Below are 23,858 nucleotides of genomic sequence, written 5' to 3' on the forward strand. Positions count from 1 at the left end.
AAAAGTTAAGTTTTTTTTTCCCCACACACCATACACATGAATAAAATTTGGGATAGGGCCTATAACATAACAGCAAAGAAAAAAACAACAACAAAAAAGACATTGTCTTTGAATGTGTAGGGCAAGGAACTTCCATTTTACATTTGAAGTAATGTAGACTAATGTTTTTATTTATTTATTTTACATAGTAACAGTCCATATAATATTTCAGTAGCCTACACATGATGACATTCGATAAGCATCTTGTAACGTAGATTACTTTTCTTATAATCGACTTCAGCAGACGAACATCGCCGTTTTATATAAAAACATTCAAAAACAAAAACTTTCTATTCATCACATTGTCGTGCGCTTGTCTGCAAATTGTGTATTATTTTTTTATAAGAAAGAAGTGCACTTAATTAAATGCTAAAATGAATCTGAGACATCACTTTACCATTTTTTTATGTATTTATTTTTTTACTCACTAACATGTCAGTTGCTAAAAAAAGTGATATGAAGCGTCACACACTATTTGTATACACACATTTTACGCCTACGCAAATTATAACACTAGAATTGCGCCTGTCCCCACAGTCCAAACAAAGGCTCACCTTTGCTTTAAGTGTTTTTAATAGTTTTTTTAAAGTAATAAAATAAAATTAATAGCCTATTAGGTCACATTTCATCCGACTGACATACAATAAGTTCTCAGGAGATGAATGAATGATGGAGATAATGAAACGCAACTGATCCCTTATTATACGGGACAGTTCTAATTATAAGGACAACACTAAAAATTATTTATTCACACTGCAGTGAGGCAGACGCTGGTTCTGCTGCGCTCTGTTGGATTCAGATCAGTAAGTCGTCGTGTCAAACTACTAATTTCACGAACTGGCTCATTTGTGCTGTAATTTTGTTTATTACAATAGGTTTGTACCGTATTACTAAAGACTTTTATTTTGAAATGGCATGTGCGTCAGGTGTATTGCAGCTTTGTCTTGTCATAAAGTTGCACATTTCACTTCGAATGTTTATGACGATATGGCGGAAGGAGAGGAGCCGTAAGTGAAATTTTATACAAAACTGCACATAAATCCCTCGTAACAGTGCTTGTAGTTCAATCAACAGGACGCAAGAACGTTAACTTGCGGGTAGCAGAGCATGAATGAACCTTCTTTTATTCTCTCTTTTTAGGGAGAAGAAAAGAAGGAGAATAGAGGAGCTGAATGAGAAGTTAGTGAAATATAAGAATTTAGATGTGGCAGGTGGGAGGTGTTGATTTTTATAATGAGCTTCATCTGTACTGCAGATATTGCTCAGACATTATTTTGAACAGCTCTCCGCATATAGGCCTACTGTACATAAAATAATGTAATCTATCTGAAAGCTTGCGAAACCTCCAGACACTGCTGTTTGCACACATACCATAATGCTCTTTAATTACATGTAATATAATGCACTTTCTTATTATTAATTATGAAATTCACCTAAATTCAGTGCCATTCAAGCCATACTTTAATTATTATTGTACATAAAAAAAGAAAAAGAAAAGAAAGAACAAAAGTTGTTGGTATATGTGACCCTGGACCGCAAAACCAGTCATAATCATAAATTAATCATTAAATACATCATCTGAAAGCTGAATCAATGTTTCCATTGATGTATGGTTTGTTAGAATAGGACAATATTTTGCAGATATACAACTATTTGAAAATCTGGAATCCAAGTTGTCCAAATGGAGTTCATAGCTATGCATATTACTAATCAAAAATTAAGTTTTACTATATATGGTAGGAAATTTACAAATATCTTCATGGGATGTGATCTTTACTTAATATCCTAATTATTTTTGGCATAAAAGAAAAATTTATCATTTTGACCCATACAATGTACTGTTTGCTATTGCTACAAATATACCTGTGCTACTTATGACTGGTTTTGTGCTCCAGGGTCACATACGTGAATGCGTTTTGTAATTACTAAATAAACTGAGTAGTGAGAGTGCTGTATTTCTAAGCATCTGTATTTCTCCACAGTATGGTTGTGGATGGAGGGAGTGGGGATCGCACAGACTGGCAGGGAAGATGGGACCATGTCAAAAAGTTCTTAGAGAGAGCTGGACCCTTCACTCATCCGGATTTTGAACCCAGCAATGAGGTATGACATAAATCTCAATGCACTCTGTTATGCTAAATATAATATATAATACAACTCAATGTAATATATATTTCACACCCCATTTAAAAATGTTTAATCAGTCAAAGTTCATCTTTGGAGACATTTTCATCAATTCATTTTATTTTTTCATTTCATTTGGCTTTGCGTAAATTACTTAATGCCTGGTAAAATAAATAAATAAATAAATAATAATAATAATGAGACAGGCTGCTAATTTATTTATATTTATATCTTCTGTTTACAACTTTATGCAGAATATTTGATTCAGGTTCTGTTCGGTCACTGTCATAAAACAGTTTCTCAACCAGGGTGCCTTAAGATGACAAGATGAATGACAAATCAAGCAATAAAATACAACAAAACATCTAAAAATCAAGATATTTCTCATTTTAATTCATCCCCTCAACCACTGTCTTGAAAAATCAGGATGTATGAAGAAGCTAATTTTAAAAAGTGTGAGTACAGACAATTACAATTATAAATACAATTACAATTATAAACAAGGAGAGAGTATGTATATATATATATTATGTATGTATGTGTGTGTGTGTGTGTGTGTGTGTGTGTGTATATATATATATATATATATATATATATTATATATTAATATTCAGAATTAGAGTTCAAACAGCTGATAAAAACATCACAATAATCCACCACTGTCATAAAGGACTAGTTTTTGAGCTATTTTAGCTTCATGAGATCAGTCGGTTTGCTGTAAAACCTGAATGTTACTCTACTCTCTACTCTTTTCATAAACTGTGCACATCTTCTTCTAGTCTCTCCAGTTTTTACTGGACACATGCAAAATTCTGGTAATTGGAGCTGGTGGACTTGGTTGTGAGCTGCTCAAAGATCTGGTACAGTTTTTGTTGTGCTGTATTTTGTTTTTAGACAGATTCTTGTTTGTTCAATGCTTAATGACAGCTGCAATACTCTATACCTTGTAATTACAAAGAGGCTAATTGCTTTGTTTGGTCCTATCATGCTCATACATGGTGCAATTTTATCATCCAGGCCTTGTCAGGTTTTCGGCACATTCATGTAGTGGACATGGACACCATTGATGTTTCTAACCTCAACAGACAGTTCCTCTTCAGGTTAGTCTTAGTCAGCTGCCTTTTTGAGCCTTTTCTTGTTCTTTTTTTTTATTAATGTAAACTGATCGCTGTTGTATCTACAGACCAAAGGATGTGGGCCGACCAAAGGCAGAGGTTGCAGCAGACTTTGTAAATGGCAGGGTCCCAGGCTGCAGTGTTGTCCCGTATCCTTCAAAGTGTATTAAATGTAGCCTGGAGGTTCAAATTCTAAAGCATTCCTTTAATCGTTCCCTTGGGACATTTTCATTTTTGGGAATGCTGAAATGCTGCTATATGTTTCGAGTAATGGCAGCTGAAAACCAGCTCTGCCATCAGAGGAATAAATCACATTTTAATATAGGCAAATGTAAAACAGTTGTTTTAAACTGTAATAATATTCCAAAATATTGTTTTTACTATATTTTGCTAAGAGGAGTGTATATGTTATATTTATGTGTCAAAATATTTGCATTTACCTTAATAAACAATGCAGACATTTTAAGAAAATCCAGGACTTGGACGAGACATTTTACAGGCGTAAATACCCTATAACTCTTTTTCTTTTGTCAGTGTGACAGTTTTGTCCTGCATTGAGAGACTGTTGTTTTCATTTATTATGACACTTTTTTTGTGGGCAGTTTTTGCTTGGAAATCTGAGTAATGTAACTTTTTATTTTTATTATTATTATTACTGTCTAGAATTTCACATAGTAGTCTGTGGCCTGGACTCTGTTGTTGCCAGAAGATGGATGAATGGGATGCTGGTATGTGTTTATTGTCCCGAACATCTAACAATCTGTCTGTATAAATGCATATACCTAAAGTCCTCTCTATGTCATTTAAATAAAGTCTTTCTATTCTGTGTGAAGTGCTTATATTATAGTTCATGCATTTTGTTTTATATATTCACATCGCTACAAATATAAGATAAAGTGCTTGTTAATGTTTACTAATGTACTTATTAAACATTACCTAATGATTATCAATCATTATTTTATGTAAATTGAAATGCTTACAAATGTCATTAAACTTTCAATTCATATGATCATGCATTTCTTGAAACTTTTCTATTTGAATATTTATTAACTAACGATCTGTTAAACATTATAAAATGTTTCTTAATGATTTCTTAATGAAAGCTATTATAAAGTGTACCTTGTTTTGTCTTTCTCAGTTATCTCTGCTGATTTATGAAGATGGTGTCCTAGATCCTAGTTCCATTATTCCATTAATAGATGGAGGCACAGAAGGCTTCAAGGGCAATGCTCGAGTCATTCTTCCTGGCATGACAGCTTGCATCGATTGCACCCTCGAGCTCTACCCTCCACAGGTGCACACTGGGATTTTGTGTTAAGTTGATTTTCAAAAGCCTTTTGTCATACTCATTTTTGTCCCCTACACAGATAAACTTCCCTATGTGCACTATAGCCTCTATGCCACGGTTACCAGAACATTGTGTTGAATACATCCGCATGCTGCTTTGGCCCAAAGAAAAGCCTTTTGGAGGTACATGAATTCACAGTATCTGCATAGAATCCAAAACAACCAATGCATATTTGGTTATATTGCTGCTAGGTAGTCTGCTGTTATTTCACATTTGAATGTGTTTTCCTCAGATGATGTTTCCCTAGATGGAGATGACCCAACGCACATCCAGTGGGTGTACCAGAAATCTCTGGAAAGAGCAGCAGAGTTCAGCATCACTGGGGTGACTTACAGACTCACTCAGGGTGAGTGAGAAGGGCCTTTCAGTGGGACTTTTTATTTAGCAATTTTGTAATATCCTCTCATTTGTAAACAATTTTGATGAGACAATGTCCAGAGATACTCTTTTAAAATTATTTATTTTAAAAAATCAATACTTTTTTATTTAGCAATGATGCATTAAAATCTATCATGGTTTCCACACACATATCAGACACTACAATGGTTTTCAACATTGATAATCATAATAAATGTTTGTTCAGAAGCAAATAAGCAGTAGAATAATTTTCTAAATTCTGTGACAATGAAGACTGGAGTGATTGCTGCTGAAAATTCAGCATCGCCTGGTCACCATCATCAGGGCTGCATCACACTTTAAAATTGACAATAAAATAGAAGAAAGTTCTTTTAAATTGTAGTAATATATTACACTTATTACATTTTATTGTATTTTGAGCAAATATATGCAGCCTTGGTCAGCATAAGATACTTTTTTTTTTTTTTTTAATATATAAATTAACCCCTTACCCTGGCCTAAACTGTAGTGTATAAACATTGAAACCAAAAATTTTAGGTCCTAGGTTCACTGATTGGGAACCTGAACCATATTGAGAGACCTGAATATCAGAAGAACTATTTGGTGCTTCATTCCGGGGCTCTTTTGACAGTTGGCAACCACCCAGAACAATGTGATACAACAAAATAAAAACACTTAGTATGCAACAGCATACTGTACCAATGCCCTGGCAACCACCCACAACACACTAGCATCATGGTGCATCATTTTGCATAGGCAAGCAATATTATCATTTCTTTTAGAAAATGTCAAAATCAAGTTTATATTTATAATCCTACACATTGCTGTTTGTAAGTTATTGTTCATAAGCTCCTATTGTTGATGTTCTGCCTCACCTGTGTTTCAGGGGTCGTGAAGAGAATAATTCCTGCTGTGGCTTCTACAAATGCTGTTATTGCTGGTATGCTGACATTGCAAGTGTTCTCTGGTTTAATGATGCATGAAAGCGTTTTGATATTTTTTAAAAAGTTGAGCTGTAACTGGAAATACAACTTCTTGCTTTCTTTCACATTTCAGCTGCTTGCGCCAGCGAGGTTTTTAAAATTGCCACGAGGTAAGTTAAAACGACTTATTCCCCAGGAGAGAGCATTGAATTCATTGTTCATTCACATGTCTGATTTATTCTTTTACTTCTGCTGAACAGCGCCTATGTTCCCTTGAACAACTACCTGGTGTTCAATGATGTGGATGGGCTGTACACGTACACCTTTGAGGCTGAGAGAAAGGTTAATGATTTGAATGTGATTTAAAGGACATGACTAAAAAAAATGACATTAATGCTAAATGTCTCTGTTACACATGTAGGAGAACTGTTCTGCCTGCAGTCAGGTGCCACAGGACCTGCAGTTCCCACCTTCAGCTAAACTGCAAGAGATTCTGGACTACTTGACTGAGAATGCCTCTCTGTGAGTCACAATGTTCATTCATCTGTGGTTCCCTTTTGCCAGATTTGTTTTATTTATTTACAGTCATGGCCAAAAATATCGGCACCCTTGGTAAACATGATCAAAGAAGGCTGTGAAAATTAATCTGTATTGTTTATCCTTTTGACCTTTTTATTAAAAAAATTCACAAATCTAATATTTCATTGGATAATAAGAATTTAATATGGGGGGAAATATCATTATGAAATAAATGTTTTTCTCAAATACACTGGCACCCCTAGAAATTCTTATGAGTAAAATATCTCTGAAGTATATTCCCATTCATATTCACAATTTTGAGCACTCCAGGGTGATTATTAGGGGGTGCTCAGATCAGGAATTTTGAGGCAATCACCGATTGCCAATCCCAGAAAGCAGTATTTACCGATCCGATCACCATTACCGATCTTTTTAAATCTTTTTATCACGTTGAATTATTTATAGTGATACTCAGTCAGTATTTTTAGTTTTTATTTATTCAGTGCCTGAATTTCATTTTTGAAAATAGGGAAGTTCCCCTCTTAGGTGACTCTTGTGAGAGAGGATTTTTTTTAATTTGAGGGGTGGAGGGGGCTTATTTTTAGACATTTTTCAAAAATATACATTTATCTCACCTAAAAATTTTTAATCATCCAGTGCATTTTTGTTTTTACAATTGTGCAATTGTTGCAGAAAAGCTTACACACAGCACAAGCCTGATTTCACACAGGAGTCCACTACTGATCCATCTGTTTACCACAAACACGACATTTATCCATTATTTTGATTTCAAATCCAAACATTGTTACTGAAAATGCTTTTTCATTGTGATTCTTTTTTCTTTTACAGTAATACAATAGAAGTGTTTAAATGCAATAAATATAAGAAACACATTATTCAGTGCTTTTTACTTTTGCATTTAGGCTACTTCTAGATTTATATATTAAGTTGCTCAAGCAAGTGGCAAAACATTTAAACTACTTTTCTTATGTTATCACAAACATTCTAAATTAACTTATGACTGGCAGAAACAGTCAGCTCTACTGAATTTTCTTTTGCATCTAAACAAAGAACTTTGTTTTCCTTCCTCCATGAGTGCCATCTATTATTGCCTTGTTTATCTAAAAGTGCTTTTTTCCTTTAATCCTAGCCAAAAAGCCACATGTGATGACTCTGACTTTAATTATATGCATTTATAATGTAATTGCTACATTTTCGTGTCAATCCATGTTCATATTTACGGCAAACAATGTGCTGTCACTTTAATTTAATTCTCGACTCGGTGCAGAAATTATCTGCAGAGGCACTGCTGCAGACGCACCGCTCCTGCAACCGCGTGCAGTGTTAATGCTCTGATCCGTTAACATGAGCGCAGAAAAATACGCACCATACGCACTGCAAACGGAGTAATGTGAGCCTGGCATTATCTGTGTGCGCTGTGAGTGTGTATGAGTGCACGGCCTCCAGGAGAGCGCGCGAGCGCTGAATGGTTAAACACTGACAAGAATTAAAATGAAAAGCAATTTATAAACTTTAGTAACGTTGCGACACTGCCTCTATTGTGCAAGTGGCAATTCCTGTGTCAACTATGCAGAGTGCAGCTTGCTTATAATGCAGACGTGATGCCATTTGCGCATTTTGAGTGTGAAAGCGCGTCACTGAGCACAAAACCAAGGTTCTGCTATGGCCATTCCAGTCCTCTGACCTGAACCCTATAGAAAATGAGTGGGGTGAACTGAAGAGAAGAAGCACCAACATGGAGCTGGGAATCTAAAGGGTCTGGAGTGATTTTGGATGAAGGAATGGTCTCTGATCTCTTGTCAGGTGTTCTCTAACCTCATCAGGCATTTCAAAAAGTATTGAATAAAGGTGCCGTTAATTGTGGCCAATGTGTATTAGAGAAAAACATTTATTTCATAATTATATATCCCCCCATTTTAAATTCTTATTATCCAATGAAAGGTTAGATTTTTGTGAATTTTTTAAATAAAAGATCAAAAGGATTAACAATGCAGATTAATTTTCATAGCCGCCTTTGATCATGTTTACCAAGGGTGCCGATATTTTTGGCCATGACTGTATTTAATTTACCATAAATGTTACCACAAAATAAACATCAACAAAATATGTACATAAACAAAATATATACACGGATACTCATACACACATGCTGTACAGTCTCATACATACATGCTTAGAATATTTACCATATAACATAGTTTAACAAAATGAAGGCAACTAAAGAGAGTAGAAGTAGAAGAGTAGAGAGTAGAATAGAGTAGAAGCTCATTGATTATCTAAACATATGGCGTACAAATGTAATGTATTATTTTGCAAACTTACCAACATACCAACAACTTTTATTATCATCCTAAATTATGACTATATTAATTAAATGGTTAGATACACTTGCCATTAAATGATCATTTTACTGTATATATTTTACTGCATATCAACGAAATGGCAATACCAAAATAAATGCATAATATCTTCTCCTGTTCTAAACAAAGCCTACTGAAAGAATCTGATTCATCTTGCTACTTACATTTTATTATATTCCTTTTAGTTAAAAAAATATTGAATGTGACAATGTTAAATATGATAAAATGAAAAAAATGTGTTGTCCTCACGTGTTAACTGTTATCTTTTCTGAAGCTATTTCCTCTTGTTTCCTCCTGTTTGTAATAACACTGAATCCTTTGTCTACTAGCCAAATGAAGTCTCCTGCCATCACGACAACTTTGGATGGAAAAAACAAAACTCTGTATTTACAGGTTAGAAAATTTCTAACATATATCAGACTTGTCATATTTAGTTCACTTAGATTGGGATTTTCTGAACGTGGATTTTATGCTTTAGCTGTTTATTTTTTAATACATTTGAATCTGTTTGGTTTTATTTTCAGACCGTAGCATCTATTGAAGAGAGAACGCGACCAAATCTCAACAAAACGCTGAAAGGTGATTGAAAGTGCAACCTGAATTCCAGAAATGTTGGGACGTTTTTAAATTTGAATAAAATGAAAACTAAAAGACTTTCAAATCACATGAGCCAACATTTTATTCACAATAGAACATAGAGAACATAACAAATGTTTAAACTGAGAAATTTTACACTTTTATCCACTAAATGAGCTTATTTCAAATTTGATTTGGTCTCAAAAAAAGTTGGCACGGGGGCAAAAAAGGGCTGAAAAAGCAAGAATTTTTTAAAAGATTCAGCTGGGAGAACCTCTAGCAACTAATTAAGTTAATTGACATCAGGTCTGTAACATGATTACCTATAAGAGGGATGTCTTAGAGAGGCAGAGTCTCTCAGAAGTAAAGATGGGCAGAGGCTCTCTAATCTGTGAAAGAGTGCATAAAAAGATTGTGAAATACTTTTAAAAACAATGTTCCTCAACGTCAAATTGCAAAGGCTTTGCAAATCTCATCATCTTCAGTGCATAACATCAAAAAATTCAGAGAAACTGGAGAAATCTCTGTGCGTAACGGACAAGGCCGAAGATCGTTGTTGGATGCCCGTGGTCTTTGACCCTCAGACGACACTGCATCACTCAGCGGCATGATTCTGTCATTGACATTACTAAATGGGCCCAGGAATACTTCCAGAAACCACTGTCGGTAAACACAATCCGCCGTGCCATCTGTACATGCCAACTAAATCTCTATCATGCAAAAAGGAAGCCATGTGTGAACATGGTCCAGAAGCGGTCCTGTCTCTCATTTAAAATGGACTGTTTCAAAGTGAAAAAGTGTTCTATGGTCTGACGAGTCCAAATTTGACATTTTTTTTTCCAACATTTTTGTTGGAAATCATGGACCCCGTGTCCTCCGGGCTAAAGAGAAGGGAGACCTTCCAGCGTGTCATCAGCGTTCAGTTTAAAAGCCAGCATCTTTGATGGTATGGGGGTTCATATGTGCATACAGTATGGGCAGCTTGCATGTTTTGGAAGGCACTATGAATGCTGAAAGGTATATAAAGGTTTTAGAGCAACATATGCTCCCCTCCAAATGAAGTCTATTTCAGGGAAGGGCTTGTGTATTTCAGTAGCACAATGCAAAACCACATACTGCAGCTATTAAAAAAAACTTGGCTTCTTAGTAGAAGAGGCTGTGTGCTGAATTAGCCTGCCTGCAGTCCAGATCTTTCACCTATAGAGAACATTTAGCACATCATTAAATGAAAAATACGCCAGAGACGACCACAAACTCTTCAGCAGCTGGAACCTATATCAGGCAAGAATGGGACCAAATTCCAACACCAAAACTCCAGAAACTCATAACCTCAATGCCCAGACATCTTCAAACTGTTTTGCAAAGAAGAGGAGATGCTACACCATGGCAAACATGCCCCCATCCCAACTCTTTTGAGACCTGTAGCAGGCATCAAATTTGAAATGAGCTCATTTTGTGCATAAAATTTGTGCACCTTTGTTATGTTCTCTATGTTCTATTGTGAATAAAATATTGACTCATGTATTTCATGTGATTTGAAAGTCTTTTAGTTTTAATTTTATTCAAATTTAAAAAAGTCCCAACATTTCTGGAATTCGGGTTGTATATTGTGATGATATGTAGTATATGTAACTGTTTTAAAAAGTGTATTTCCAATTTATTGATGTTGTTTAATGCATTAAATGCTTGCAGAGCTTGGACTAGTCAATGGACAGGAACTGGCAGTGGCTGATGTCACCACTCCTCAGACTGTGCTCTTCAAGCTCAACTTCATCTCATAGGATAATGCTTCATTCTTATAGACAGTTACAAGTTGTTTTTGCAGTCATCATCAAAATGAAGCAGCCTTGGAAATGTAGTTTATTAAAAACTCAACATATCAGCAGAGACATCCCATGCACATGCTCGGCTAGAATCCCTGCAGTTTGTATTTAGATTTTATGGTTAACTCTGTCCATCAAAGACACTTACAGGAGACTTTTGTTTCGTTGTTTTGGACTGCTATAGTCGTAGGAGTCATTCTGGTGGATTTCTTTTTTTTAATGCAAACTGTTTATCTATTTATTTTGTTGTGCATTCACAGTATCTTGTTCAATGTCTTGTTTAAAAAAAAAAAAAAAAAAAAAGTTCATGTTTTGAATTAAATTCGGAAACGGTATTTTAAACAAGTATTGAAGTCTTAGTCCGGTAATGCTTTCCTATGAATTTACTGTTACTCAATTTGTGAATAAATATATTTGATTAAATATTTAAAGAAACTCAAGGTATTAAAATATAAAGTCTCTAGAATTAAAATTGACATTTTGTAAGCAAATACAGAATGTTGCATTGTCTATGTAATATTAAGAAAGAGATATTAAGTATACTGTACTGTTTTATTTGTTTTATGTGGCATTGTCATTGTCATGTTATACAGGTTTGTAGAAATACATTAGAGATGCTTATTCACAAGGTCAGACTGATCCACATACTACAATGGATCAAACTGTGTATGTTGTTGGACAAGCTACAAACTGAAATTAATTAAGCTACAGTGAAATAATTTGTTGGATAACGTTGATTGCTATATTTAGTGACCTATTGCACTTTTAAAACTATCATACAACAGTGCAATAACTTCAGTTCATATTTAAGTAAAATATTAATTTAGATTCATATTAATTTCAGATAAATATCTTATTAATGCAAGAATTTCGCTTTATGTTCACTTCATTTTACTAAACCATTTTTTACTCTTAATTTAAAATGTTTATTTGTTAAAAGTTTTTAGCAAAAACCCATATGTGTACATTGGATCGTGAGACCGCATGGTGTCCCCCTTTCAAAAGCAATAAACACATTTTCAAGAAATCGTGCTTACATGCACTTACAAAAAAATTAATTGAGTTTACGTTTATTCGGTCAACTCATATTTTACTAAAATAACTATGTTCCAGAGGTTTCAGCTGAAAAGTGACACTTTGATTAAAAATAAACACAAGTCACAGATATCAGTAGTATATGGGTTACTACTTCATATGGGTTATACGTTATAGTGTTTTTTATATATAGACATAGATTTGACACTGTAGACATTGGTCACGTGGTCCTGACGTCACGTGCAGGACAGGTTGATGCTACGTGGATGGGAAGTAGTTCTCGAGCTGCCAGAGGAGACCTAAACAAAACAATGCGTAGAAGCCCAATTTAGAAGCCGAGTAACGCGAAAGCAAATAAAAATGTCTCCCAGTACGTCGTTTATTTGTTTATATAGTCGAATTTCATTTTAGCGGAGGATTATGTCAGCTGTCAGCAAATTGCCAGTTGTTTTGCGAGCAGAATTAGCCGCCATGCTAATGTGGATAGCGGCCTAACATACAAACACAAGCCACTTGCTCCGGCTCTTAGTGTGGAACAAACCTGCTCTTATTTAGGTTGCTTTTGATCATGTGCTTCATGTAACTTTCACGTTCACTGAGCTGTCACGCAATATGAGTTGGTTCAACGCGTCACATCTGTCGAGTTTTGCTAAACAAGCTCTGACAACTGCTCAGAAATCCATCGACAGAGTTTTGGACATCAAAGAAGAGGACCAGTGGGGTGACACGACCCAACCGACCTTTACTGGTAAGTTTAGTTATAAATTGGTTCACTTTATGTGGAAAGAAGACAAACTTGTGATTGACAGTGCAGGGTGACATCATCAGTGACAATTACTGGGCTTCAGCATAACATTAGTGAAACAATTATGCATTTTTAACCCAAACGCACACACATATACGTATTTTCAGTTGACAACATACATTTTTCGTGATTCATATCCCATATCCCAACTCACACGGAAACCCCACACAACTAAAAAAAAACAACAATGACAAACCAAAGCAAACAAGAAATTCTTTGTTTTGCAAAACATGGTTCAGTGTGCAAACTATCAAATATTATCCTTATGTTATCATTACAGTCGCAAGCTGTAATCATTGCCTAAAATGAGCAGTCGTGGCCTAATGGATAGAGAGTTGGACTTGTAACCTGAAGGGTTCGAGTCTCAGGTCCGGCAGGGATTGTAGGTGGGGGAGTGAATAACCAACACTCTCTCCACCCTCAATACCACGACTGAGGTGAGACCCTTGACCAAGGCACCAGCAAGGCTCCAAACCCCCAACTGCTCCCCGGGCGCCGCAGCATTGGCTGCCCACTGCTCTGGGTGTATGTTCACTAATGTATGTACACTTGGATGGGATAAATGCAGAGCACAAATTCCTAGTATGGGTCACCATACTTGGCCACACCCACTTCCCTTTCCTTTCCCTTCCTAAAACATGTTAATTGTGTCTACTTAACTGGATACAGGACAAAGCACATAACTTGTAGGCCTATTTATCTTATAGTTATATATTACTATATTGACATTACAGACATTATTAATTACAGCATGTTTCCCGTATAGTAACATTGAAACATAATTTTTTACGTAAAGCTGCTTTGAAAGAGTAGGCCAATGTGCTGTAAAAAGTGCTATACAAATAAACTTGAATTGAATTTCCAAGACGAAACCTGATACCATAAACGGCCACTAAAGAATACAAGAGTTTTTCATTTTTGATGTAGGTTATTGTGTTTCCGAAGGTTGGATTTGAAGCTTATGTTTGTATATAAACGGTGTATGTTTGATTTAGTAGCTTTATGCTTGATTTATTTATTTTGTTATTGAACTAAACTGAATCAACACTGAACTGAACCATTCCTTCTGTAAAGCTGCTTTATAGCTGAAATTGAACTTGTTTCATAAGTGATGCATTCTACAACATCTTATTTTCCTGTTTATTACTGTGAATGTGCTTTGACATTCTTTATTGTATAAAGTGCAATATAAATAAAAGTGACTTGACATTTGAGTAACCTTTTTTTCCAGAACCACCAGGCAAGCCGGTATCAACAGGATGGGGCATGGACCAGTGGAACTCGCCCTCTGAGGAATGTGCCAAAACTCTCCCTCCATCATCAGAGGCCATTACTAAGCCTGTAACACGGACCATGGTTGACGAATCTGAAGATTTCTTTATTGCCTTTCTGCCTCATGGAGACATACAAACTGTAAGCAACACTAAAGTGGTGTCTGTGCCACCTGCCAAGTCGAACCGCAGACTGCGGCAAAAAGCAGACAAGGAGAAGGAGCTGGAAGTCAGTGATGCGCAAGAGCAGACAGACCTCAGTAAACGCAGCAGCCTGGAAGCTGTTGAGATAAAGTCAACTGGGACAGAGATTTTGGAGCACGATTCATTCTCGGCAGAGGAGCAGTCACAACCGGAACTGGTTGTCCCTGTTTCGTCCATTGCACCAGAGCAAGCTGCTGAACAGGAGACCAGCAAGGACCAGACAGAGACAGATGGCTTAGTTTTACCTTCAGATGTCACACTCACAAATGTACCTTTATCAGCTACTGAGGTTGAATCTGTTGGAGTGTTTGAAGCAGCATTGACCATCGAGACCAAAAATTCAGTGAAAACCTTGCCTGTCCCTCCTAAAGAAATCCTGTTAGAATCCAAAGATGCTAAATCAGAGGACAGACAAAGTGACACCCCGTCTCCCCCTGTTAGTGCCTTCTCTTCTGGTACTTCCACTACCAGCGACATAGAGGTTTTGGACCATGAGAGCGTGCTAAGCGAGAGCTCGGCCAGCTCCAGGCAGGAGACTGCAGAGGCTAAAGCTGGACTCCACCTAATGCAGGGCTCTTTCCAACTGCTCTCCGCTTCAACGTGTCCCGACTTCCCTCGTCTGGATGAATACCCAAAACTCACTGAAAGCTGCGGCTCATCATCTGACGCCTTTGAGCGCATCGACTCGTTTAGCGTGCAGTCGTTGGACAGCCGTAGTGTCAGCGAAGTGAATTCTGATGATGAGATCCCGGGCAACCGCACCTTAGCTTCCATCACGGCCGGACATTTGCCCGCTCCTGCTCAGTCAGCCACACAGACCAATCAGAATGAAGAGGAGGTTATGACTGAGTCAGTAAATGACCAGTCGCTGGACTATAACGAGATGGAGGAAAGTGGCCGCAGTGCAACGCCAGTGAACTGTGAGCAGATGGATGAGCTTCAGGACCAGGGACCTGAAACTGACCTCACACTGACCAGCCAAAAAACTGATATGAATGAAACTGTAATTTCACAGAGTACTGAGGAGAATCTAGGAGATTCACCCTGTCAGATTTTTGAGCTGCAAAAGGTTGGCCTTATTCATAAATATTTATATAAATGTTAAAATACAGTGCCCTCCGTAAGTATTGGAACAGTTAAGACAAAATTGCTCTGTTGGCTGTGGAGTCAGGACATTTGCAAATATGATTAAAAGATGAATATGAGACAAAACTACTGAATGTCACATTTTATTATTAGCTGTTTCAACACATACATGTTTTACCAAATAAAAAGAACAGCACTTTTAGAGTTCATCCCACTCATTGATGTGAGCATAAGTATTGGGACAGTTGAACATAAGGCAGATATAAAAGATTAAAACCTATTATTTAGTTGCAGATCCCATGCGCACAATCTGCTACTGTCATCATACATTAAAGTTGAGAGGGCCTGTTCCAGAGGCAGCCATGCATGCCCATGCCATGACAACACCTCCACCATGCTTTACAGATGAGGCTGTATGCTTGGGATCATTGCAGTTCCCTTTTTTTCTCCACATTTTTGCTTTCCCATCACTTAGATAAAGGTTCATCTTTGTGCTCTTCTGGCTCATCTTTGTGCTTTTTTGCAAACTCTTAATCTTGCCTTTCTATTTTTGGAGCTGGTCAGAGGTTTGCATCTTGCTGTGTAGCATCTGTAATTCTGTGTCAAAGTTTCCTGAGGACAGTAGATTGTCAGAGCATCACCCAGCTTTCTGGAAGTTGTTGGTGATTTTACAGACACATCTTTTATAGTTCATTTTCACAGCTTTTATGATTTGTCTGTCATCAACTACTGTTGTTTTCTCAGCCGATCAGGTCGTTGCTGGTGGTTTCCAAACTCTTGATTTCTCCATGCCCTTTGTTTTTGCTAGAGCTTTAACTGACTTCTTTTCTTTTAGCATCCAAATTGCTTGCTTTTCTCTCAAAGTCAGCTCCCTCGTCTTCATTCTGGTTTGTGTGTCATCATCAAATGCAAGATTCAGAATGCAGAAGTAATGGATATAACTGATACGACACATTCCCTGCTTTTAATTTCTGAAGAATTAATGCAACAGGACACAGCTGATCACTTAGAAAGACCTGTGAGGCAACTGTTCCAATACTTATGCTCACATCAGATAGAGGGATGAAACTCTAAAAGTGCTGAACTTCTTAGCTGGTAAAACATTTGTGTTGAATCACCCAATAATAATATGTGACATTCTGTAGTTTTGTCTCATATTCATATTTTAATCATATTTGTAAATGTCTTGACTCCACAGCCAACAGAGCAATTTTGTCTTTACTGTTCCAATACTTTTGGAGGGCACTGTATATAATATAATGTAAGTATTGGATATGCCCTACCCTTCAAAAATAGTGGTTGGTAAGTGTTTTTGAAACTCTCTTTCAGTGCTCATTGCATTTATTTGAGCAAAAGCAGTAAAAGCAGTAATATTGTGAACAATAATTTATCTCTCAAGGCTTCAGTGTCACATGATCCTTCAGAAAATAATTTTAATATACTCGCGTGGTGCTTAAGAAACATTCAGTCTTGTTATTCTTATCAATGTTTAAAACAGTTGTGCTCTTAATATCTTTGTGGAAAAGTTGTGGAAATTTTGCTACATTATTTTTCAGTATTCTTCAAAATAACAACATTTATCCAGAGCTTTAGTAACATTATAATTTTTTTTTGATCAGTTTAATTCTTTGTCACTGAATAAAAGTAATAATATTTTTTTTTATATATATATATTTATTCATCTTATTTGTATGTGCCATGGAATTTATATTCTGTTCTTTTTTTCTCATCTCCCCAGATTATCGAGGATCTCTCTAGTCGACTAGAGAAGAGAGAATCACAGTTGCTTGTGGTCAGTAAAGACAAGGCCAGACTGGAGGAGGAGTGTGACAATCTCAAAGAGTGAGTTAAGGAACCTGTGCTCCAGAAAACCATCTGCTGCTGTGTTTTCTTGAATGACAAACGCCTGTAATAACTAACTAGGGCATAGAAACAGGTGGAGGCAGCAACAGTATTTACACAGTTTAGGGAAAACTGGAAGCTGTGTTCACATACTGTTGGCAGATAAAAAGATTAGCTAATAAAAACCATCCACGCCTTTCAGCATGTAAATGGAAAAAAAATGGTACAAAATGGTCTTATTGTACAAATTCTGTGTAGTCTGGCATGTTTATGGTGTTCATTTCTTTGTTAAAGAAGTTTCATTGCACTAGATGTTCACACAATAGTGCTATAGATTCTTCTTTCTTATATGCCTATTGAATCAGAGTCAGCAATACTTGTGTTTTACAGTGAGATGATCAGCTTGAAGGAAGAAAGCTCTACTGTACAGTCTTTAAAAGATGAGTTCACTCAGCGTATAGCTGAAGTTGAGAGGAAAGCTCAACTCGCCTGCAAGGAGAGAGACATCGCCAAAAAGGTATAAATGTTTTATAGTTGTCATGAATTTATATTATTCTTAAAACCCCAGTCTTATTTTGCATTGGAATGCACCATTTGTCTTTGTCGCAGGAAATTAAGGGCCTTAGAGAAGAATTGGCGAGCAGGTTGAATTCAAATGAGACTTTGGAGCTGATAAGAGAGAAGGAGGAACAGATCCGAGAGCTACTTGAAGAAGGTGAGTCTTTTATTAAAAAAGCATTTATTGCTTCATCCTTGCAGAATCTGGGTCATTGTTAAATGCGTGCTTGTTTTCTTGTTTCTTTTGATTAGGTGAGAAACTGTCCAAGCAGCAGTTGCAGCACTCCAACATCATAAAGAAACTGCGTGTGAAAGAAAGAGAGAGTGATGCACAGATCACCAAACAGACCAAAAAACTGAAGGAACAGGAAGAAGAGCTGAAACATTTGCAGCAGGTCAGGGACACAGCCTTCAAAGATGTGTTAAGTGTTGTAAAGTGCATTCAGTGTTGAGTTCAAGCAATAGGTTACCCAAAAAAGAAAATGTTTTGAAACTTTACTCATCCTCCTGTCATCCAAGATTTGTTTCTTCGTTGGAACAGTTTGGAGAAATTTACCATTACATCACTTGCTTATCAGTGGATACTCTGCAGTGAATGGGTGCTGTCAGAATGAGAGTTCAAACAGCTGATAAAAACATCACCGCAATCCACAAGTAATCCTTCAGTTAACGTTTTGTAACTGAAACCCGCTAAAATCCTAGTCCTCCATCCATAATATTGCTTGCTTCTGTGAAAATTGTAACTTGTACTTTGGCCAGAAGCAACGGTTTAAAATTAAATCACCTCAATGATGGATTTGTTTTTTGTTTGTTTTTTACAAACAGCTTTTTTCTTCACAAGATGTTAAGTGACTGTAACTGGATTGGAATCATTTGGATTCTGACATCACCCATTCACTGCAGTGTATCCATTAGTGAGCAAGTGATGTAATGTTAAATTTCTCAAAATCTGTTCCGATGAACGAACAAACAAACTCATCTATACGGTATCTTGGATGGCCTGAGTGTGAATCAAATTATAAATTTTGGGTGAACTATTCCTTTCATATGAAATGTCAGTAAAATGAGAAGAGAAGGCTGAGATTTGTTCAATGTTTATTGTAGGTTTTGGACGGTAAAGAGGAAGTCGAAAAGCAACACAGAGAGAACATCAAGAAGCTGAATTCTGTGGTGGAGCATCAGGAGAAAGAATTAAGTAAACTGCAGACCAGCAGTGAGGAGCTTCAGGAAAACAACCGCAGTTTGCAAGCAGCCCTCGACAGCTCCTACAAGTAAATAAATGCCACAAATGCTAATACACACTCATTCACTGTCCCATTCTTTCCCAGCTTGTCCATTTTTGATTCATTTTTTATTATCTAGAGAGCTGGCGGAGCTGCACAAGGCCAATGCCACCAAGGATAGTGAAGCCCAGGAACTAGCACTGAGCAGAGAGGTACAGGCGAAAGAAGAGCTGAGTCTGGCTTTGGAGAAAGCCCAAGAAGAGTCCCGCTTGCATCAGGAGGCACTGGCTAATCAGGTGAGTCCATTTTAGTATTTTTTTTTTTTACTTGTACTGTGTTATCGCATCATATTACTTTATTATTATTATTATTATTATTACTTATTTTTCTGTGCTTTAACAGTATTTAAGTGTGTTTTCTTGGGTTACTCATCTACCTGTAGTTGCACATGTTTTATTTTAGTGGCTGATTAATCTCCAAATGTTAGCTTTTGTGCCTATCTTGACTCTTGTTTTTTTATGTTGAGGTGGCAGATCTGAGGTTGGCTTTACAGAGAGCTGAGCAGCAGCAGGCCAAGAAGGAAGATTACCTGAGGGAAGAGATCAGTGAGTTACAGCAGGTAACTAGAGCACTTTACTTCCTGAATTATTGAATGAATTATTGCACTATTCATTTCATATCAGCTGTTGTGTTGAAACCTAGACTTTTCAAGGCGAACAACTATGCAGATATCTACGTATTGTTTGTTTGGTGAAAGATTGTTTTTTCTATTTTAGAGAGAAAAAGTCTCTAAATTCAATTCTGTTTTCTCTAAAAACCAAAGAGGTATAACATTTATTAATAATTTATTTTTCTGCACGTTAAATATGTACACTACTGTTCAAATATTTCTGAAGAAATTACATTTTTTATTTCGCTAGGACACATTAAACTAATCAAAAGTGACAGGTGTGTAAGGTGTTATTTGTTTTTCAAATAAATGCATATTTAATCAGCATATTAGTATGATTTCTGAAAGATGATGTGACATCAAAGACTGGAGTAATGGCTGCTGTTAAAATAGAAAACTAATATTAACTTTTAATTGTAATATTTTATAGTAGTACTGTTCTTACTGTATTTTTGATTGCTGGGCAAAAAAGACTCATTTAAAAAATCTCACTGACCCCAATCTTCAGAATGATAGTGTCAGTGATGGTTATGCTGTATTTTTGCACTTCAACAGAGGTTACAAGAAGCAGAGACCAGAAACCAGGAACTAGGTCAAAGTGTTACATCCACAACACGGCCCCTCCTTCGACAGATAGAGAACCTCCAGGCAACGCTTGGGGCCCACACAGCATCATGGGAAAAACTAGAGAAGAACATCTCTGACCGCTTAGGTGAGACTTCCTTGTTTTGATTGAATATCGATGGCTTCTGTCATTTGCTTAAATCTCATGTTTTTAAACAATAAACCACATGTGACATTGTCCAAATGTTTTAACTTGTCATTGTCTCCTCTCAGCTGATGCCCAAGCCCAGCTTGCTGTTTCCGTAGAGAAAGAGCGTTCAGCTACAGAGGAGCTGCTAGCCATCCGAGCACAGATAGCATCTTTAGAGTCTCAGGCTTCCCTGTTGAGGCAAGAGAAGGGACGTCTGCAGGGGCAGCTGGATGCAGAGAGGATGAGGCGGGAAAAACTGGAGGATGACCTTAGCAGGTAGGAGATGTGTATTAAATTGAAAAAGAAGCTGCTATTGTAGGTGCCAGTACTGATTTCTGTGTCTGTAGGGAGCGTGTAGAGCTGGAGAATCTTAAAGGAGAGCATGCTCGAGTATTGGAGGAGGCCAAGAAGGAGAAGGTATTGTTTGTACCTTGACCACTATAAGAAAATATATACACGCATATATTTATTCTCAATGTCTTTTATTATTTGGTCCTCTTCAGTTGCTTCTCACCAACCAACTTGAAATGGAGAAAATGAAGGTGGAGCAGGAGAAGAAGAAATGTTACCTTGCACAAGAGGCCCTCAAAGAAAAGGTTTTGCATGAAAAGACCCGTTCTGAATCTGCTTAATTAATAATGTTTTCCTCAGAAATTACTTAATTACTTAACCAATTTAAACGGGGCCCAAGATCAACGTTTTGAGTAGAGTAAAATCAACTAGTCTCTGTTTTTGTTTCATCAGGAGAGGAAGTCTCTAAGTCTGTCTGTGACTGATGCTCCAGCATCCTCCACTCCTACACTGTCCCGTTCCAGTTCTGTCAGTGGGGCAGAGCATGCCGGCTTACCTTCCTCCCTTTTCTCACAAGTATATTCATCTCACCCCTGTCCACACTTATTCAGATGCAGTGAAACCTTTTTCCTGCTAGATATCCCACATTCTGTCATCGCCTCACCTGGCTTCTGTGGTTGTTTTTTTCAGCAGGAGGATTCTCTTGACCATTCTTTCAGCACCATGAGCATGTCCATCAGTGGGACTAACCTATATGAGGTGGCTCGACTGGGTGGTGGATCCAGTGTCATTGAGAGCCTGCAGTCTCAGCTCAAACTCAGAGAGGGCGAGATTGCCCAGCTGCAGGTATGCCTTGGTCTTTCACTTAATTAATTCTGTGTTTAATTATGTCTTCCATGTTTATAACCAGATTGTGATTTATAACTGGTTGTGGAATTAATTTTCTAATTTGTATTCAATTCTTTTGGTCATCCTCAAGATGGAGATTGCTAGTCTAGAGAGAAGCCGCAGTGTCATGGCAGAAGAACTGGTGCGACTGACCAATCAGAACGATGAGATGGAGAGTAATGTGAAGGAAATCCCTAAACTGAAAGTGCAACTGAAGGTTGTGTTTGTAATTAATATATAAATCTTTTTTTAATGTTTTTTTTTTATGCTCATCAAGACTCCATTTATTTGATGATAAATACAGTAAAAACAAATATTGTTAAATATTATTACAATTTAAAAGAGAAGTTTTCATATTTTAATGTTTTAATTTATTCATGTGATGGCAAAACTGAAATTTCAGCAGCCATTACTCCAGTCTTCAGTGTCACATGATCCTTCAGAAAGTTCACAACAAAACAAAAGAGTTCAAAAGAGCAACAGCATTTGGTTAAAATGATTTTTTTTTTACATTAAAAATGTCACCTTTCTGTCTCTTAAGTCAATTTAATGTGTCCTTGCTCGATGAAAGAATAAAAAAAAAGTCTTACTGACACCAAAACTTTGAATGGTAATGTAAATGTTAAAATTAAAATTGTATAGACAATGAATTGAGTTTTCCATCCCGTTTAAACAATTTCACCATTCCTTCATAGAGCCTGCTAGATGATCAGTTTGCTAACGAGCACATTGGACTTCTATTCTGGTAGTTAAACACTAATCAGATGTTTGTGTTCATCACAGGAGCTAGAACAAAGGCACAACACAATTCTGCAGATGTATGGAGAGAAGGCAGAGGAGGCAGAAGAGCTGCGTCTGGATCTAGTGGATGTGAAGAACATGTACAAAACGCAAATAGATGAACTATTAAAAAATCAAAAATAATTGACTCTGCAAATGGACTGATGCACACTGACTGTAAACAGAACTTCACATCTCAAGCGTGTTGGTAATAAAAGACCAAGTAATTTAAATCTATTTTATTCTGAGAGAAGAGTTCGTTCAACATATTTCAAGGATCAGTGATATAGTTATTTAAGATTCCTCTCACGGTTGTGGGATTTTATTCTTTTTTTTTTTTCTTTTTTTTTCAGTTAACATGTTTGGTTTAGGAAATTCTATTGTTATCTATTCGTGTATAGGCGTTTAAGTTTGGTGGTTTCTTAACTCTTGAATTTGCACAATGAAGTGAGACTGTATTAGTTCAGACTTTACACGACTGGATTATAATCTGAATGAATGAATGGCTATATTTTCCTCTGGAGTGTGCATTTTACTGGTAAGCAGTTGATTTACTGTTCACTGTAGACAAGTAAATATGCTTTCCAGATTACTGCGGAGTGCCACACATCCTTAGACCCAAAGTCGAGTGTTTATCTCATCTCACACTGATTGAGATTTAGTGATGAAGATAAGGGGATCCAGGAAAATCTTTAACTGTCATATTCTATGAGATATGATCTCTGTAAATCATAAATTACAGTCAAGACTGTCTGATGTCAGTTTTATGCACACATGTAAATAAAGTAAGATATGAATTGGGCAGACTGAATTTGTTTTCCTGCTTTATCAATGTTTTAATGTTTATTAATTACTAATATATTTTGAATTATATGGTGACTATTATTATTAATCTGCCTTCATTTGTTATCCAGCTTTATTGTTTTTAATGCTTAACAATTAATGTTAATTTTAATTATATAGTAACGCATATATTATTATTAATCTCTGCTTTAATTAGTTTTTCAGATTTATTGTTTTAAATCTATATTTACTAATGTATTGTTTTTAATTATATGGTAATGAATATGTTATTACTACTACTATTATTCATTTATTTTACAATTATATCAACGAACATATTATTATTAATCTCTGCTTCCATGTTTTCTAGCTTTATTAATGTTTAATAGTTAAGATATTTAATTATGTAGTAACAAATGTGTTATGCTTATTAAACTCTGATTTAATTTAGTATTTTTAGTTG

General features: G+C 36.4%; 2 protein-coding genes across 5 annotated transcripts; both read left to right on the forward strand.

Moving 5' to 3' along the window:
- Positions 1-960: 960 nt before the first annotated feature.
- LOC306856495 (NEDD8-activating enzyme E1 catalytic subunit) lies at positions 961-12,252 on the forward strand (the record flags this gene model as incomplete). 4 transcript variants are annotated; one of them, XM_079395828.1, is made up of 18 exons in its annotated part: positions 976-1,046; positions 1,180-1,218; positions 2,022-2,142; positions 2,943-3,023; positions 3,181-3,263; positions 3,347-3,427; positions 3,736-3,779; positions 3,942-4,006; positions 4,417-4,572; positions 4,646-4,748; positions 4,859-4,972; positions 5,870-5,923; positions 6,040-6,076; positions 6,167-6,248; positions 6,328-6,428; positions 9,136-9,199; positions 9,331-9,385; positions 11,075-12,252. In XM_079395828.1, 18 exons carry the CDS (start codon positions 1,027-1,029, stop codon positions 11,161-11,163), a joined length of 1,389 nt encoding a protein of 462 aa, XP_079251954.1. In that variant the 3' UTR covers positions 11,164-12,252. The 4 variants fall into 4 exon arrangements, with proteins under 4 accessions (XP_079251955.1, XP_079251954.1, XP_079251953.1 ...); XM_079395829.1 differs by lacking the exon at positions 1,180-1,218 and having other exon boundaries at positions 961-1,046; XM_079395827.1 differs by lacking the exon at positions 976-1,046 and having other exon boundaries at positions 1,151-1,218.
- Positions 12,253-12,480: 228 nt separating this feature from the next.
- Positions 12,481-23,421, forward strand: LOC306857141 (TATA element modulatory factor-like). Its single transcript, XM_079396872.1, has 17 exons — positions 12,481-12,988; positions 14,277-15,589; positions 17,345-17,448; positions 17,839-17,965; positions 18,058-18,163; positions 18,259-18,401; positions 19,111-19,277; positions 19,369-19,525; positions 19,756-19,848; positions 20,455-20,611; positions 20,737-20,929; positions 21,001-21,070; positions 21,157-21,249; positions 21,398-21,520; positions 21,635-21,790; positions 21,924-22,049; positions 22,616-23,421. The coding sequence occupies exons 1-17, from the start codon at positions 12,853-12,855 to the stop codon at positions 22,754-22,756; spliced, it is 3,405 nt and encodes a 1,134-aa protein (XP_079252998.1). The 5' UTR covers positions 12,481-12,852; the 3' UTR covers positions 22,757-23,421.
- Positions 23,422-23,858: the final 437 nt, after the last annotated feature.

This window comes from Barbus barbus, assembly GCF_936440315.1.
Source record: "Barbus barbus genome assembly, chromosome: 37".
Taxonomy (NCBI): domain Eukaryota; kingdom Metazoa; phylum Chordata; class Actinopteri; order Cypriniformes; family Cyprinidae; genus Barbus; species Barbus barbus.